The sequence below is a fragment of the Fusarium solani genome (assembly GCF_023522795.1).
Source record: "Fusarium solani strain SB1 chromosome Unknown bctg00000007, whole genome shotgun sequence".
Classification (NCBI taxonomy): domain Eukaryota; kingdom Fungi; phylum Ascomycota; class Sordariomycetes; order Hypocreales; family Nectriaceae; genus Fusarium; species Fusarium solani.
The window spans coordinates 133,726-152,344 of NW_027072150.1; the positions used below are offsets into that span (position 1 = coordinate 133,726).

Below are 18,619 nucleotides of genomic sequence, written 5' to 3' on the forward strand. Positions count from 1 at the left end.
AAGGCATCAAGTTTTTCGGTGCCAAACTGTCTGGGGTAAAAATGCGGGGAGGGCGCAAGGCGACGGAAACAGAGTACCAGGCACCCAGAAAGCTACAAGACGCCGACGTACTGGACTAAACTCCTTGCGTAATTCTCGCCGACCTGTTCACAGCCGGGCGAGGTCGAGACTGTCGTTTGTTGCATCCCTCATCCTATCCTCATGTTCCTTGTCCAAGGTTTGCTTCATCATTTGTGCCAAGGTTGGCCGATAGTATAAAGCTACAAAGACTCTCGCCAACGGACTTCTCCCAGACCCGATCAAGAGTCAACCATACCATTGTTCCTCCAGCACTCTAGAAAACGCAAACCAGTTTCCAGCGGCCAAGCTTCGCCATGGACAAACAACTCAATCAGCAGGGAACCTCCGGAGACGAGACGTCAGTGCAGTCGCCTCCCTCGGACTCTCCTATGAACTACGACATCGCCAGCAAGAAATACTTCTTCGGTCTTCGGGGAAAGGCCGTCCGCCGCCAGATTTCTTTTGCTGGTGCCTTGGGATTCCTGCTCTTTGGCTATGATCAAGGCGTTCTCGGTGTGAGTTCAGGTTCCCGCCCGGAGTTGATTTACCGCTTGGAATGAAGCTAATTCTCTTTTCCCTGAAACAAACAGGGCCTGAATGCGGCTGAGGAGTTTCTTCACCAGTTCAACAACCCCTCATCCAGCCTTCTGGGCACTATCAACTCTATCTACGAGTGGGTACCCCAGTCAAGGCGTCAGGCTGCATAGCGTGGCATAACATGGCACAGCGACTGAGAAGAAATTTAATAGGATTGGATGCTTTTGCGGTGCTCTGAGCGTCCTCTTCTTTGCGAAGCCATGGGCCGCAAGAAATACCTATATGTCGGTGCCCTGCTCATGTTCATCGGAGCTGCCCTACAAGCGTCGGCTTTCGGCGTTCCTCAGATGATTGTCGGGCGTGTTGTTTGGCATGGCAAGATGGAATCTTCAAGAATATTGGTCCGCATGAATGCTGACAGGTTTGATCCCGAAGTGGCTGGAGCAATGGGTTCAACACCGCCACGACGCCGCTCTGGGTGTCGGAGCTGGTCCCCCCTCGTCTAGGGGACGTCATGTCGCCGTCCAGGGCAACCTCATTGCCTTCGGCATCGTGCTCGCCTATTATTTCAACATCGAATTGTCATACACCAGTGGTGCTCTGCAGTGGAGGACTCCTATCGCGGCTCAGGGAATTCTCATTCTGGCTCACTTCTTTTGGGTGTACTACCTCCCAGAGTCGCCACGTTGGCTGACCAAGCGTAAACGCCCGCCCCCGCCTGTGTTTCACTTTGCTTTCACGGAAGACTTGAACATTGATTACTGATTAGTCCTATCTAGATAACCATCACGGCGAGGCCATTGACGTGATTAAGCAACTTGTCGACAACGAGGTCGCTCACGATGACCCAAGCGTCATCCAACAGAAGCGGGAAATTGATCAAGCTATTAGACTTGAGGAAACCGATAGTCCCTTCAAGTGGACCGAAATGTTCAAGAATGGCCCGCTTAAGATCCGACGTCGCTTCCTTCTTGTCATCGGTAGGATCGACAGCCCCAGAATATTCCCTACTGTCTTTTCTCCCAAAGACTAACACGCTAGGCTCACACCAGGTTTGCAAGCTTTTCAGCAGCTGTCTGGCATCAACGTTCTGGCAGGTGTTTTTGGGTTCATCAAACCTGAAGTAAGCTAATTCTGCTCGCCAATAGGTCTACTATATGCCTCACACTGTGACGACGGACATCGGCTATGATTATAGAACAGCTCTTCATATCGCCGCTGGGTGTGCCGATGCTTACTGGATCTTTTCCTTCATCGGTGTGCTATTCCTTGATCGAATGGGCCGTCTCCCACCTCTGATCTGGGGCAGTATTGTCTCTGCCCTGTGCTTCCTGGTTGTAAGCTTCATTCTTCCCCAGTGTTCTGTCGAGTGTGGTCGCTAAATCGCATCTCTCGGTCCGGCGTCCTCCAGAACGATACCACTCCCGTTCGAGCCAAGACATCTCTGGCATTCTTCTTCCTCTATGAAGCCGTGTTTGCAATTGGATGGCTCCCTGTCCCCTGGTTATACGGTGCAGAATTCATGCCTCTCCGGTACCGTACGCACTCTGCCGCTCTCGCCACAGCCAGCGACTGGATTTTCAACTATCTCATCGTACAAATCACGGCAATTTCTATTTCCAACATCAACTGGAAGACGTACATGATTTTTTTTGTACTCAACCTCGTTTTCTGCATCATCGTCTGGCTGTTCTATCCCGAGACGTCGGGACGCACCCTCGAGGAGATGGACCAGATTTACTTGGACGATAACGACCGTCTGATTGTCGTTGGCAAGAAGGGGCAGCTCCTTCCCGGCTTCAGAAGCAGAATGGACCACACTGATGATTTTGGGGCGGAGGAAGCGGATGGAAAGCCAACTATTAAGCAGAGGGAGTAATCTATGCTGGCTTCCCAAAGTTGATTTCTCGACGACGTACGAGTTAACACCTCGGTAAATAGAGATACTTTCCCCCGTAATGCGATATTAGATTAGTATTTAGTATATAATAAGTCCTTATATTATATCTAGGCTTATTATAAATAGTATAATATTAAACTCTTAATCGCGCTAATTTCTCTTAATAATTATTTCTTAATAATTTTGCTATTACTTATATATTAATATTTATTTAATATATTACTTATTTCTTTTTATTATAATTACTTTTTTTATATATAATTAGGTTTTTTTTATTTTTAATATTAATATAGTATTTATTTATTTATTTAAGGTCTTTAATCTTAGTCTTAAATAAAATAAGCTTATATATAATTATTTTTATTCCCTTAAAAGAAAACTATATAGCTTTTAATATTAATTTTAAAAAGTTATTTTTATAAGTTATAACTTATATCTTAAGGTATTTAAACTAAGATTAAGGCTTAAGTATAAGCTTTAGGGTTTTTAAGACGTAAGAGGTTAAAAGTTAAATTACTTCTTTAATTAAAATTATACTCTATAGCTATATATTAAGCTAGAAGAGTATATTTTTAAGATTAAAAAAAATAAATTAAATTTTCTTAAAAATTATTATAATATTTTATTATTATTATTATTATTTAAAATATATAATATAAAATTAAAAAGTATTTTATTATTAAAGTATAAGTTATAAAGTATTTAATTAATATATATAATAAATTAAGAAATTATATAAAGAATAAATAAAGAAAAAATTATTTATTTTAAAAGATATAATAAAAATATTAATATATATAATAAGTAAGTATTATAGTTATATAAGTATTATAAAAATCCCTTAACTTATATCTTCTTTATTTAATTAATTATTTCTTAACTACTTAGTATATTACTAGCTTTTATTAAAGCTAAGATACTTCTTACCCTTTAAGCCATATAAAAGAACCCTAAGTTAAGTATTTAATAAGCTATAAGTATTTATAAGGTTTATTATTATACCTTATATTATTAATAAGATAATATTTAATCTTAATATAATATTATCTAGAAATTATATTAGCTATTTAATCTAAAGAAAGAGATTTTTATTTATATTATTCTTAACTTAGATTTATAAGGATTTCCCCGTTAGCTTTATAATATAAAAGAAATAATTTATTAATTATTCATTAATTATAATATATTATTAATTAATATATATTAGGCTTTAAACTTTATTAAGTAATATTAAGAGCTTAAGATATATTTCTTTTATAAATATAATTACTAGAGAGCTAAATATAAAGATTTAATTATTATTTATAATTAATTTTAGCTTATAATAAATATAATTATAAAATATAATATTTAATTAAATAATATTTATAACTTTAATAAAATTAGCTTTTTTATAAATATAATTATAAATAAAATAATTATTATTAATATAAAAAGGTATTTAAAGCTAAAATTAATATAACTTAAAAACTAAGAATAAATTATAATTATTTAAGTAATTAATATTAAGTTAAGAAAAAAGGGTACTAAGCTATTTTAGGCTATTAAGTAATATCTTATATATAAAAAAGGGTTAAAAGCTAAGATACCTCTTATTATTATTATTATTATTAGTATAATTAATAAGAAATAAGTAGCTTTTAGGCTATTTCTCTAGGTAGATTTTTATTACTATTAATTAATTATTTACTACTATTATCTTATATTATATATATTTTACTAAGAAGTATATAAGATCTCTCTTTAAAAGTCCTTAAGAAAAAGTTAAAAAGTATTTAAATTAAGCTATAATTAATATATTTTATTTTTCTAATAAATTTAATACCCTTATATAAGATATTTAGTACTCTTACTTTAATAATAATTAAAATATATTATTAAAAGTAAATTTATTTAATTAAATAAAAAAATATATTTTTATATTATTAATTAATAAATTATAAATAATATATATAATAAATAAGTATTATAATTATATAAGTATTATAAAAATCTTAACCTTAGAAATAAAAAGTAAAAAAGAAATATTATAAATTATTTAATTAATTAAAATTATTTCTTATATTTTTTCTTAGATATTTTAATTATTACTTAATAAGTCTTTATATTATACCTAGGCTTATTATAAATATTATAGTATTAAATATTAAGTCTAATTAATTTTCTTTAATTATTACTTCTTAATAATTTACCTATTACTTATATATTTATATCTATTTAATTAATTACTTAATTTTTTTCTTTTATTATTATTACCTTTTTTTTTTTTTATAATTTAGTCCTTTTTACTCTTTAGCGCTAACTTAATATTTTATTTACCTCTTAAAGGTCTCTAACCTTAGCTATTTATAAAATAACCTTATATATAATAGCTTTTATCTCTTTTATAAAATATTATAAAGCCTCTAAAATTAATTTTAAGAAGCTATTTTAATGCCTTTTAATCTACCTTTCTAGGTATTTAGACTAAGATCTAGCCTTAAGTATAATCTTTAAAGTCCTTAAAGCCTAAGGGGTTAATAATTTAATTACCTCTTTAATTAGTATTAATATCTATTACTAAATATTAAGCTTTAAGATTATATTTTCTAGGTTAAGAAAAATAAGGCTAATTCCCTTAAAAACCCCCTTAATATTTCTTTTTATTATAATAACTTTATATATTATATAAAAGACGAAAAAGAACTTGGTTTTTAAAATATAAGTTATAAAGTATTTAATTAATTATTATATTTCTTAATTATAAGCTTATTTTAATATATTAAAGTATTTAATATTAATAAATTAAAATAAATAAAAAAAATATAATAATATATAAAGCTAAATAATTTTTTTCTCCTTATAATATCTCTTAAATTTAATAAAATAATAACTTTTATAGCTATTAAAGATTATAAAATAATAAGAATTAATTAATTAGTTATTTATATATTAATTAAAATACTTTAATTACTTAAGACTAATATTATTATTAATTTAATTATTTTAGCTTATTATAATAACTTAATTACCTAAGAGGTTACTTTTTTAGTATTAATTAGCGAGGTAATATTAGCTTATATTAATAATAAATAATTAAATTACTTAGCTTTTTATATTAATTACTTAAATAATTATAATATATTTTTAATTTTTAAGTTATATTAATTTTAGCTTTTTATACTTATATATACTTATAATAATTATTTTACTTTAAATTATATCTATTATAAAGCTAGTTTTATTAAAGTTTTAAATATTATTTAATTAGATATTATACTTCGCGATTATATTTATTATAAGCCTAAATTAATTATAAATAATAATTAGATCTTTATATTTAGCTCTCTAATAGTTATATTTATAAAAAATATATAATATATATAATAAGCATGCATCGCAGGCAAGTATGCATTATATTATATTATATAAGTAAAAATAATAAAACCTTTTAATTTTTAAAACTAGGTATAAAATATCTAAAAACCTAACAAAAGGCATTTCTAGCTATTTAACTAAAAATAAAACTATATAGTATTTTCTTTATATTTTTAAAAATTACCCTTTATAAATAAATAGCAATTTATATAATATAAATATGTTTTTTTTATACTAGCTTAGTAATAATTTTTTAAAAACCTAAGAAAAGTTTTATTGCTTTTATATTATATAAGAAGCCTAACTCTCTAGTTTTAGCATATAAAAGCTTAAGTTAAATTTTAAAGAATTTTTTTAATATAATCTTTTAAGGTAAAAATATAAGTGCGACGCATACTTACCTGCGACGCATGCTTATTATATATATTATTCTAAGCTTATAATATTATATAACGAAGTTATAAGCCTAGTACTTACTAATAGGTAATACATCGCAGTTAATAAGTAATTAATTAGCTATTTCTTTAATAAAATATTATTATAAGGGAAATCATTATAAATCTAAGTTAAAAATAAACTTAATAATAATTTATTCCTTTATATTAAATAATTAATATAACTTTAATATAAAATTATATCTTAATTAAATATTATTTTATTAGTGATATAAGGTTATATAATTAACCTTATATATATCTATAGTATATTAAAGACTTAATTTATAATTATTTTAAAGGACTTAAAGTATAAGAAGTATTCTAGCCTTATAATTTAAGTTAAATATATTTAGTAATTAATATATTAATTAATTAATTAAAAGGTTAGGTATAAAAGGGAAAAGTAGTTTACTTACTTAGATAGTTTACTTACTTATTATATATATTAAGTAATAATTAAATTATTAAAAAGTAATAATTAAGAAAGGCTAATTAGACTTAGTATTTAGCGCTATAATATCTATAATAAGCCTAGGTATAATATAAGGACCTATTAGGTAATAATTAAGATATTTAAGAAAGAATATAATAAATAATTTTAATTAATTAAATAATTTATAGTATTTTTCTTTTAATTTTTATTTCTAAGGTTAAGATATTTATAATACTTATATAATTATAATACTTACTTATTATATATATTAACCTAAGTATTATATTTTTTTAAATCTCTTTTAAGTTTATTATAATAAAAATAATATAAATTATTTAATTACTTAAAATTATTTATAATACTTTTCTTTAAGTATATTAATTATTACTTAATATATCCTTATATTATAATTAGGCTTATTCTAAATATTATAATATTAAATTATTAATTATATTAATTTTATTTAATTTTTATTTCTTAATAATTTAGCTATTACTTACATATTAATATATATTTAATTAATTAATATATATAATAAATAAGTTAAACATATAAGCAAGTGAAATAAAAATCCCTTAAGCTCTTATCTTTATATTTAATTAATTATTTCTTAACTTAATAAATATATTATAATTAAATTAAGAGGCAAATATTATTCTTACCCTTTAGGCTCTTTAAAATAATCCTAAATTAAGTATCTAAACTCTTATATAGCTTTATAAAGTCTGCCTTAGTACCCTCTATAACTAACTCTATAATAAACCTTCTCGAGATAATATTATACTAAATTTATAAAAACTATTTAATTTAAAGGAATAGATAATTATTAAGTATATTTTTAACTTAGATTTATAAGGATTTCCCTTATAACTCTATAGTATTAAAGAAATAACTAATTAATTACTTATTAAGTATAATATTTTACTTATTAGTAAGCGCTAAGCTTCTAACTTTATTAAGTAATACTTAAAGCTTAAGATATATTTTAATTATAAATATAATTATTAGAGAGCTAAATATAAAGATTTAATTATTATTTATAATTAATTTAAACTTATAAAAAATATAATTACTAAATATAATATTACCCTTATTAATATTTATAACTTTAATAAAAATAGCTTTATAATAAGTATTATTATAAATAAAATAGTTATTATAAGTATAAAATAATATAAAAAAGTAAAATTAATCTAGCCTAAAAACTAAGAATAAGCTATAATTATTTAAGCTATTAATATAAAAGGCTAATTAATTTAGTTATTTATTATAATTATAAATTAATATTACCTCGCTAATTAATATAAAAAAAATAACCTCTTAGGCAATTAAGCTATTATAATAACTTAAAATAGCTAAACTAATAATAATATAAATCTTAAATAGCTAAAGTATTTTAATTAATATTTAAAGGCCTAATTAATTAATTATTATTATTTTTTAATCCTTAATAGATATAAAAATTATTACTTAATTAAATATAAAAAATATTATAAAAAGAATTATATTATTATATTTTATATATTAATTTATTTATCTTATTTACTTTAACCTCTTAATATTAAATACTTTAAATTACTTAAAAAGGCCTATAATTAGTAAATATAATATCTAATTAAATACTTTATAACTTATATTTCTAAGATTAAGTTCTTTCTAGCCTTTTATACCGCTTACTAAGCTATAATAATAAAAAATAATATTAAGGGAGGTTTTAAAGGGGCTAGGCTTATTCCTTTAGACCTAGAAAGTATTATATTAAAGCTTAATATATAGCTATAGACTTTAATACCTATTAAAGAGGAGGCTAGGCTTTTTAACCCTTAGGTCTTAAAGACCCTAAAGACTATACTTAAGACTAATTCTTAGTCTAAATACCTTAAAAAGTAAGTTAAGAGATATTAAAGTAGCTTATTAGTATCTATTTTAGAGGCTATTAAGTTATTTTCTAAGGGAATAAAGGTAATAATATATTAAATAGTATTATTAAAGTCTAAGAATTAAATCCTTTAATAAGTAAATAAGACTCTTAGTAAGTAATATAAAATAAAAAGAACCTACCTATAAAATAAAGGGAAAATAATTATAGATATAGGAAGAGAAGTAATTAATTAAATAGATATTAATATATAAGGAGTAGCTAAATTATTAAGAAGTAGTAGTTAAGGAGAGCTAATATAAGCGAAAGAAAGGCATTATAGAATATATAGTAAAACTAGCTATAATATAAGAATATATTAGATAATTATTGCGATATCTAGAAAAAAGTATAGCGATTAATTTTAATTAAATATATATTTTATTTTATTTTTATTTTATATTATCTCTTAATAGTCTTAATTTTTATTTAACTTGCTTATACGTCTAACTTGCTTATTATATATATTATTTATTTTCTTTTATTATTATTATTTCTCTTTTTTATAATTAAATTCTTTTTAATTTTTAATATTAACTTAATATCTTATTTATATTTTAAAGGTTTTTTATTTTAATTATTTATAAAATAATTTTATATATAAGAGCATTTATTTCTTTTTATAAGAGATTATAATACTTTAAGGATTATTTATAAGTAGTTATTTTAATACCTTTTATTTTATTTTCTAAGGTATTTAAACTAAGATTTATTTATAAATATAATCTTTAAGGTCCTTAAGACCTAAGAGGTAAAAGGTTTAGTCTCTTTCTTAATAAGTATTAAAGTCTATAGCTATATATTAAGCTTTAAGACTATAATTCTTAAGTTTAATATAATAAAATTAACCCTTTTAAAACCTTTTTTAATTTTTCTATTTATTATAAAAGCCTTATTTATTATATAAAAAGTTAAAAAAAAACTTAGTTTTTATAAAATAAGTTATAAAATATTTAATTAAATATTTTATTTCTTAATTATAAGTTTATTTTAATATATTAAAATACTTAATTTTAAAGGGCTAAAATAAATAAAATAAAATAATATATAAAGCTAAATAATTTTTTTTTTATAATATTTCTTAAATTTAATAAATTAATAATTTTTATAATTATTAAAAATTATATAATAATAAAAATTAATTAATTAATTAATTATATATTAATTAAAATATTTAAGTTATTTAAAATTAGTCTTATTACTAATTTAATTATTTTAAGTTATTATAATAATTTAATTACCTAAGAGGTTATTTTTTAAGTATTAATTAATAAGATAATATTAGCTTATATTTATAATAAATAATTAAATTACTTAGCCTTTTATATTAATTACTTAAATAATTATAATTTATTTTTAATTTCTAAGTAATATTAATTTTACCTTTAAATACCTTTTTTAAACTTATAAGAATTATTTAATTTATAAATATATTTATAAAAATATAAATCTTATTAAACTTATAAATATTATTTAATTAAATATTATATTTTATAGTTATATTTATTATAAATTAAAATTAATAATAAATACTAAGTAGATTTTTATACTTAACTCTTTAGTTATTATATTTTTAAAAAACATATATATTAAGATTTAAATATTACTTAATAAAGTTTAAAGCCTAATATATATTAATTAATAATTTATTATTAAAATTACTATTAAAATTACTATTATTTATATATTTATATAAGCTAAGATATATATATTATGCATTTAACTAGATAGGTTTAATTAATTAATCCTATAGAATTTATTATTTATAATTACTATAAAAATTATATTAAATTAATAAATAAGGTTAATTATAAAATACCTTAGTATATTAATTATAATTTTCTTTAAAGGAATTACTTTTATTTATTTTATTATATTATACTTTACTTCTATAAGATACTTAAACCCTTAGTTTATTAATATATATTAATAATTAAAATAAACCTTAATTATTAAATTAAATACTTATATATATTAGATATACTTTAATAGCCTCTAAGAAGTATACGCTTAATAAGTAAGATAATATTATATTACTTTAGAGATTTAATTCTATATATTATTTTAAAAATATCTCTTTTTTATAAGGTTATAAGTAATTTTCTTACTTTTATAATTATTATTAAAATAATATAATTTAATTAGCTTTTTTTATATTTTATAATTATTTACTATAAGTAAGAGTATATTATAATCTCTCTTTAGTTATTTTTAAAGCTATTACCTTTAAATAAATAAAAAAGTATTTTTTTTTTAAATTATTATTATTATAAGTAATTTAGCCTTTTAGGCTTTTAAAAGGTATATAAGTATTTAGTAATATTTTTATACTCTTAAAAATAAATCTTATTAAGAATATTAGCTTTATTATATATATAAATTATATTAAGATAAAGATCTATAAAGTCTTTTATATCTCTCTTAATCTATATATCTAATTAATTAAATAATCTTATATACTTTTATACTAATCTATTAGCTATATAGTTTTTCTTTTTAGGTATATACCTAATAGTAAAATTAAAAAAGAAAGTACTTAATTTATCTTAAGATAAAAGATCTAAGTATATTATTTACTTTATTATTAATTTAATAAATTAAGACTTATAAATTAATCTTAAAGATAAAAGGAATATTATATATTATACCCCTAAGGCAATAAAAGGTATAAAGGATTACCTTATATTCTTTTTTTATTATATTATATTTAAATATAATTAGGTTTTATAATCTAGACTTAAATTAAATTAGTTTTTATTTCTTATTAATTACTTATATTAAAATATACCCTTAGCCTAAGAGGCTTATATTAATTATTAAGATTATCTCTTTAGCCTCTTTAAAGTAATTAAAAGTAATAAGAATTAATAAAGCTATAACTTTTTTCTTTAATATCTCTATAGCCTCCTTCTAATTTAATCCTTAGATAAACTTAATATCTTTTTTAATATATCTATTAAGGCCTTTATAATTTATTTAAATTATTTAATTTATTAATAATAATATCTTATAATACTAAGAAAAGACCTTACCTCTTTAATATTAAAATAAATTTCTTATTTTAAAATCTTTATAACTTTCTTCTCTTTTAGCTTTTTCTTATAAGTCTTATAGAGATATTTAATTACTATTATTATATTTCTATAAAATTAAGACTTTTAGCTTATAATTATATATTTTAATAGCTTAATATTTATTAATACTTTATTAAGGTTAATAAAGTACTTAAAGATAAAGTAATATATCCCTAGGATTACCTTCTCTCTATTATAATTTATTATAGGTCCTTTAATATAAATATTATCTAAGAATAATTAATATATATCTAAGATTAAGTCTCTTAAGATCTAAAAAATATTCTAAGTAAACTAAGTAATAAAATTTATAACTCTTTATAGTAATATATATATCCTTAGTAACCTAATTAGTATTATAAAACTTATTAAATCCTTATTAACTTTTATAAGCTTTATTTAGTTATATCTTAAGAAAAAACTTAAAAATAATAATATTTTATATATTATAAAGTCTATAAAAACCTTATTATAACTAAGAGAAATAAAGCTATCTTAAATTATATATTTATTTATTAATATTATTAAATTAATTAATTAAAATTAATTCTCTTTTTTTAAATAAAGAAAATAAATTCTTATAAGGGCTATAACCCTCTTTAAGAATTCCTCTCTTTATTTAAGTTCTTAAGAGTTTAATAACTTCTTTTTTATATACTTTAAAAATAAATATATTTTTTACTTACTAGGCTTTATACTTAATTACCTTAATAATTTATAAAGATATTACTAATAAGTTAAGTTTTTTATATTTTAAGAGTTCTTATATTAATATCGCCTCTTTATTATATATAATCTTAAGGAATATATTAAGTTTTTCTTAAGTAAAGGTATTATTTACTTTATTAATTAGTCCTTAGAGTTATTCCTTATAGATTTAAGTCCCTTGCTTAATTTCTAAGAATTTTAATATAATTTAATTATAATATTTTAAATCTTTTTATAGCTTTTTTTTTATTTTTTTTTATTTCTTTATTTTTTATTTAGGGTTACTTTTTAAAATAAATCTATTTAATAAGATATTATCTTATAAGTAAATCTTAATTTCTTTTTTTTTATAGAGGGTATTAATTAATATTTCTTTTAATTTATTATTATTAAGTAAATCTTTATCTTTTTTTATTTTATATTTCTTTTTTATTTCTTTTTAAATTTATTAATTTATATCTTCTAGGGCTATATAATATTACTTAATTATATTTATTTTAATAATACTTAGTACCTTTTTTTTTAATTCTTAACTTAATTATTATAGTAATATTAAGATATTATTTAATTTTAAATTACTCTCTTAATTAACCTTAGGTTTAAAGAGAAAATTAATATTTATTTTAATAATATATTATTATTTATATTATAAGTTAAGGCTTCTTATTTAATAAACTTAGCTATTAAAGTAATAATATAAGTATTATTTAATTAATATTAAAGAAGTATTAAATTATTTTTAATTAAATAATTAAATTATACTCTTTTTAAGTAAATAAATAATATATTAAAGATAAAAAGCATTAAGATTTTATTAAAGGGCGCTATATATATCTTTTATTAAATTTATATATTATTAAGGTATAATTAAATAATAATCTAGCTTAATATAATACTTTAATCCTAAGAGAAAGATATAATTAAGGCATAGGCTAAGGTAATCTTAAGGCTATAGGCTTTTATAAGTTCTTATAAAATAATTAACCCTTTAAAGCTTATATCTATTATAGTTTTAATAACCTTGCCCTCTAGGCTATTAAGTCTTATAAGAATATAAAGTAGCTCTTAAGACTAAGTAATTATTTTCCCTTAGTTCTTAATTATTAATTAAATATTATTAACTTTTTAATTAATTAATTCTCTCTCTTTTATTATAAATATAATCTTTTCTATAAATTTAGCCCTTTCTTAATAAACTTTTATAATTCTTATCTCTTTATTTAAAATACTTATATTAATTATAATAATATAATAACTAAGCTAAAAGTCCTTTATATTATTATTAGTTTAATTAATTATAGCTTTTTTATTAATAAGAATTATATTTATATTAACTCTTTTATTAATTATTACTTAATAGGCCTCCGTTTAGTCTTACGTATTAACTTAAATTATATTAATACTATTAGCCTTTTAATTAAATAATCCCTAGTTTTTATTATTTATATATAAAATATATTTAATATAAATAATCTATTTTATATTATTAGTAATATCTTAGTAATTTTTTATTATTTTTATATTTAATTAAAGTAATAATATAAATAACTTATTTATTAAAATTAAAATCTTTTTTATTTAATACTTATCTCTTAGCTCTTAGATAATTAAAGCTTGTTTTTCTTCTAATCTCTAAAACCTCTAAGTCTTTTCTTTATTAATAATAAATATTTTTTTTATTAAAATTAATTTCTTAATTAACTAAATAGCTTTGTATTCCTTACTAATAATTTTTATATAAACCTTCTTTTTTATATTAATATTAATAATAATAATTATAATAATAAATATTTAAGATATTTTTATTTAATTAAATAATATAAAGTCTTTATTAATAAAGATAATATTAATAAAGGTCTTAGGTAATAGGTTTTAATTATTTAAAATATCTTAGTCTCTATATATAATTTCCTTAGGTAAAAAGTTATATCTTTCTAGGGACTTATATTTTAATTAATAAAGGTCTAAGGCCTTAAGGCTCTTTTAAATAAAATTATTAATAATATTATTCTTAGGCTAAATTAATATAAGCCTAAGCCTTGTCTTATTATATTACTAAAGTTATTTAGCTAATAAGTATAAATTTAATTATTAGAAATATATTAATTAATTATAAATAAGTTTTTAGACTTTAAATATTTTAAATTAATATATAAGATTTAATAATAATATTATATTACCTCTTCTAAGTAAGATTATTTTACCTTAGGGGTTATAACTTATAATATTATTATTTTTATTATAAGTTAAATTAATATATATATTAAGGAAATAATTTCTTTTTATATAATATTAATATATTAAGTAACTCTAATAATTACTTTACTTAGACTTATAGGCTATATTTATATAGAAATTCTTATAATTTCTAGGTTAATTAAAAAATATAATATATATTTTAAAGGGTTAAATTATCCCTATAGCTATTTACTTATTATTTTCCCTCTAGATAATTTATATAAATTATAATTAAATCTTTTATCCCTTTATTATATTAATTAAGAGCTAAATAAGCTATATAATAAAGTTATTAATCCTTAAATTAGCTATTTTATTAGGCTTTTTCTTAAGAATCTTAGGGGTCTTAGTAGTTTTTATAAAGAGATTAAAGCTTCTTAGGGGGATTAAGGCCTAATTAACCTTATAAGTATTATTCTTAGTTTTAAAGTAATAAGTTTTTTAAATTTTAATTTTAATTTTATAGTATTATTTAATTATTTAAGAAAGATTATTATAATATATTATAATAACTTCTTTAATATTTTTATTATATTTTTTATAAATACTCTTAATAATTTTCTTAGGTAATACTTTATAAATAACTTAAAATTAGCTCTAAGAGTTTTTTTACTTTTTATTAATTTACTTAAAAAGGTATTAATACTTATTTAATTACTTAAAAATAATATAAAAATTAACCTTTAGTTATATTTTATTAAATATCTTAAGTTTCTCTTTAGTTATTTTTAATTAATTAAAATCTTTATTTATAAAAAACTCTTTTAATTTCTCTTAGGCTTTTTCTTAATTAAATCTTTTTATAGCTTATTAAACTTCTCTTTTAACCTTAGGATTAATATATAACTTAAAAAGTCTTATTCTTTTTTCCTTAGAGAAATTTATAAGCTTTACTTATTAATTAAAGTTTTATAAATACTTAGTTATATTTTTTTCCTTAAAGAAAAAAAAATAAAATAAAATAATAAATAAGGGATTAATTAATCTTTTACCTAAGACCTTTTAAAATAAGTTAATAAGAGTTATATTAGTTATAATCTTATTATTACTCTTCGCCTTTATACCTTAACTAATTTTATTTTTTAATATTAAATTAAGTCTTTTATTATTTTAAGCTATTATTATAATATTTATAATAATTATTATTTAACTAATTAATTCTAAGTAATTATAGTCTTTATTATTTATACATATGCCTTAGGAAATATACAGAGAACTTATTATAAGAATTACCTTAAATATTATAAGGATTAAAATAAGTATAATAAGGGTCTTATTATTTATAATTATTTAAATAAGTATATTAATAGCTAAAATCCTTTATTACTACTCTATTAGACCTCTTTTTAATAGCTTAAATAAGATTAGACCCATAGTCTTATTAAGAAAAGGTATTTCCTATAAGAGCTATAAGTTAATAATATCTCCCTTTTTTATATTTATAATTAATAAATTCCTTTTTCCTTTAGTATTTACCTTTTACGGGGTATATAAAAGGTCTATCTTAATCTTAAAGCTTAAGAAAGAATTTAATTAAATAGTTCTATATATTTAGGGGTTAAGAGAAAATAAAATTTATTTATAGCTAATCTCTCTTATAGCTAAGTAGCTTTTAAGGTCTCCTTAATTACTTATTTTCTTTCTTATATAATAATACTTAATATCTTCGCGTTATTTAGCCTAAGAATAAATAATTATATTTATAGTTTATTAATAAATAACATAAGAATATACTCTCTTATTTATTTAAATAGATTTACCTTTAGTAATATATTCTAATTATTATTAAAATAAGAATATTAAATTTCTTATATAAGGGTATTAGATTTATTAGAGAAATAAAATATATTAATTATAGCCTAGTTTAAATACTTTTTAACTTTTTCTTAGGGACTTTTAAAGAGAGATCTTATATACTTCTTAGTAAGGTAAATATAATATAAGATAATAGGGGCAAATAATTAATTAATAGTAATAAAAATCTAGCTAAAGAAAGAGCCTAAAAGCTACTTATTTCTTATTAACTATGCCGATAATAATAATAATAATTAGAGGTATCTTAGCCTTTAACCCTTTTTTATATATAGTAAATTACCTAATAGCCTAAAATAGCTTAGTACCCTTTTTCCCTAACTTAATATTAATAAGAGTAGTATTAATTATTATATTATTTTTATAGGTCTTAATATCTAATACTAAGGCTATAAATTCTAAGCTAATTATAAAAAGGTTACTTAGCGCTATATTATATCGAAGTTTATCTATAGGCTAGTAGGTTTTATGCCCTCTAGCTTAAGCTTATAGCTTTACTTAATAAGTATAAATATTTATCTTATAGTTAGAAAGTGCTAATATAATTCCTTTATTTTTAATTTCTTTTATTTATAATTAGTATTTACCTAATTATAATATAAGGCCCTTATAACCCTATCCCTACTAGGTTTATTATACTTACTTAAATCTAAGATATATAGCTATTAAGCGCTATATCTCTTAGGTTTATAATAAATACTATAGGCCTAAGTATTAAGTCTAGGTTTTATAGTATTCCTTATTATTTTTATAATTAATAAGTATTAAGATAATTTTATTATCTTAGTATTAGCTTTAGTAATAATTAAAAGATAAAGATATCCTTAGTAGTAAGGTATTTAATATTAGGGGTATTAAGATTAAAGCTTTATATTAGGTCTAATAGCGCTAATTAATTTAAGGTCTTTTATTTCCTAAGAGCTATTAATACTATTAATTCCTTAGAGTTTTTATATTCTTAGAAGGAGATTATAGTTAATAATCTAATAATTAGTTTTATAGGTTTAATAATTATATTTATTAATAAGGTATAAATAAAGAGTTTATTATTTAATAATAAAGCTCTTTTATATCTTACCCTCTTAATAATCTTTTTAATAATTTCTTAACCTATTTTAATAAGATAGAAGTTTATAATAGTTTAATAATATAATAGTAGTTTTATAATTAGAGCTAGGTCTCTATAAAAGGTATTAGATTTATTAAGTTTTTAATAAGAAAGTGCTATAAGGTCCTTAAATATAGCTAGCTTAGTAAGTATATATCTTTTATATTTATAAGATAAGTTTTATAAGAGAAAGGCTTAGATTTATCTAAAAGCTACTAGATCTAACTATTATAAAGCTAGATTTATGACATTGGGGACCTCTATAACTAGGGCATATAATATACTTAGCCCACCTACCTTATAGCTAACTAACCTAAGCTTATATTATATAGCCTAACTTAATATAAAGAGCGCATATAATATAATAACCCAACTAAGCATTACATAACTAAGTATTATATAACTAATTATTATAAGGCACTTAATTAAAAAGACTATATCTATGCTATAAGGTAAGGCCTAGCGAGGTATATATATAACTAAAGAAAAAAGGTATTATATAACTTAAGACTATATAATAAGTTATATAATAATTAATTAACTTATTAATCTAAGTTATTTATTAAGCCTAGCTAGTAAGAGGTTTTTAAGCTAATTAGGGGTAGTTTTAAGTCTAACTAAGGTTTTTGTATTTTTTTAATTAAGTAATTTTCCCTAAGCGAAATAATACCTTATTATTAAAATTACTAAGACTTAATTAAAATAATATAATCCCTCTTATAAGATAGTAAGATATTAAATTATAATTATAATAAAATAAACTTAGAAGTATTTAAATAACTTTTTACTATTTATTAATATAAAAATAATTATACTTATATTATATAGGGATAATATATATATATAAGAAGTATATTAGATAAGTAAATATATTAAAAATCCCTTAACTTTTATTTTTTTTATTTAATTAGTTAATTCCTAAGTATTTAATATATTATTTAATAATTATAAGATTAAATTACTTTTTATACTTTAGGCCCTTAAAAATAATATAAGTTTTAAGCTCTAATTAATTATAAGGCTTTACTAAGTTAATT

General features: G+C 20.6%; 1 protein-coding gene across 1 annotated transcript; it reads left to right on the plus strand.

The window, feature by feature from the left end:
• Positions 1-374: 374 nt before the first annotated feature.
• MRS44_010852 (uncharacterized protein) lies at positions 375-2,476 on the plus strand (the record flags this gene model as incomplete). Its single annotated transcript, XM_065619489.1, has 8 exons — positions 375-575; positions 651-737; positions 810-957; positions 1,019-1,297; positions 1,377-1,577; positions 1,639-1,694; positions 1,746-1,934; positions 2,009-2,476. 8 exons carry the CDS (start codon positions 375-377, stop codon positions 2,474-2,476), a joined length of 1,629 nt encoding a protein of 542 aa, XP_065475561.1.
• Between the last annotated feature and the right edge of the window lie 16,143 nt (positions 2,477-18,619).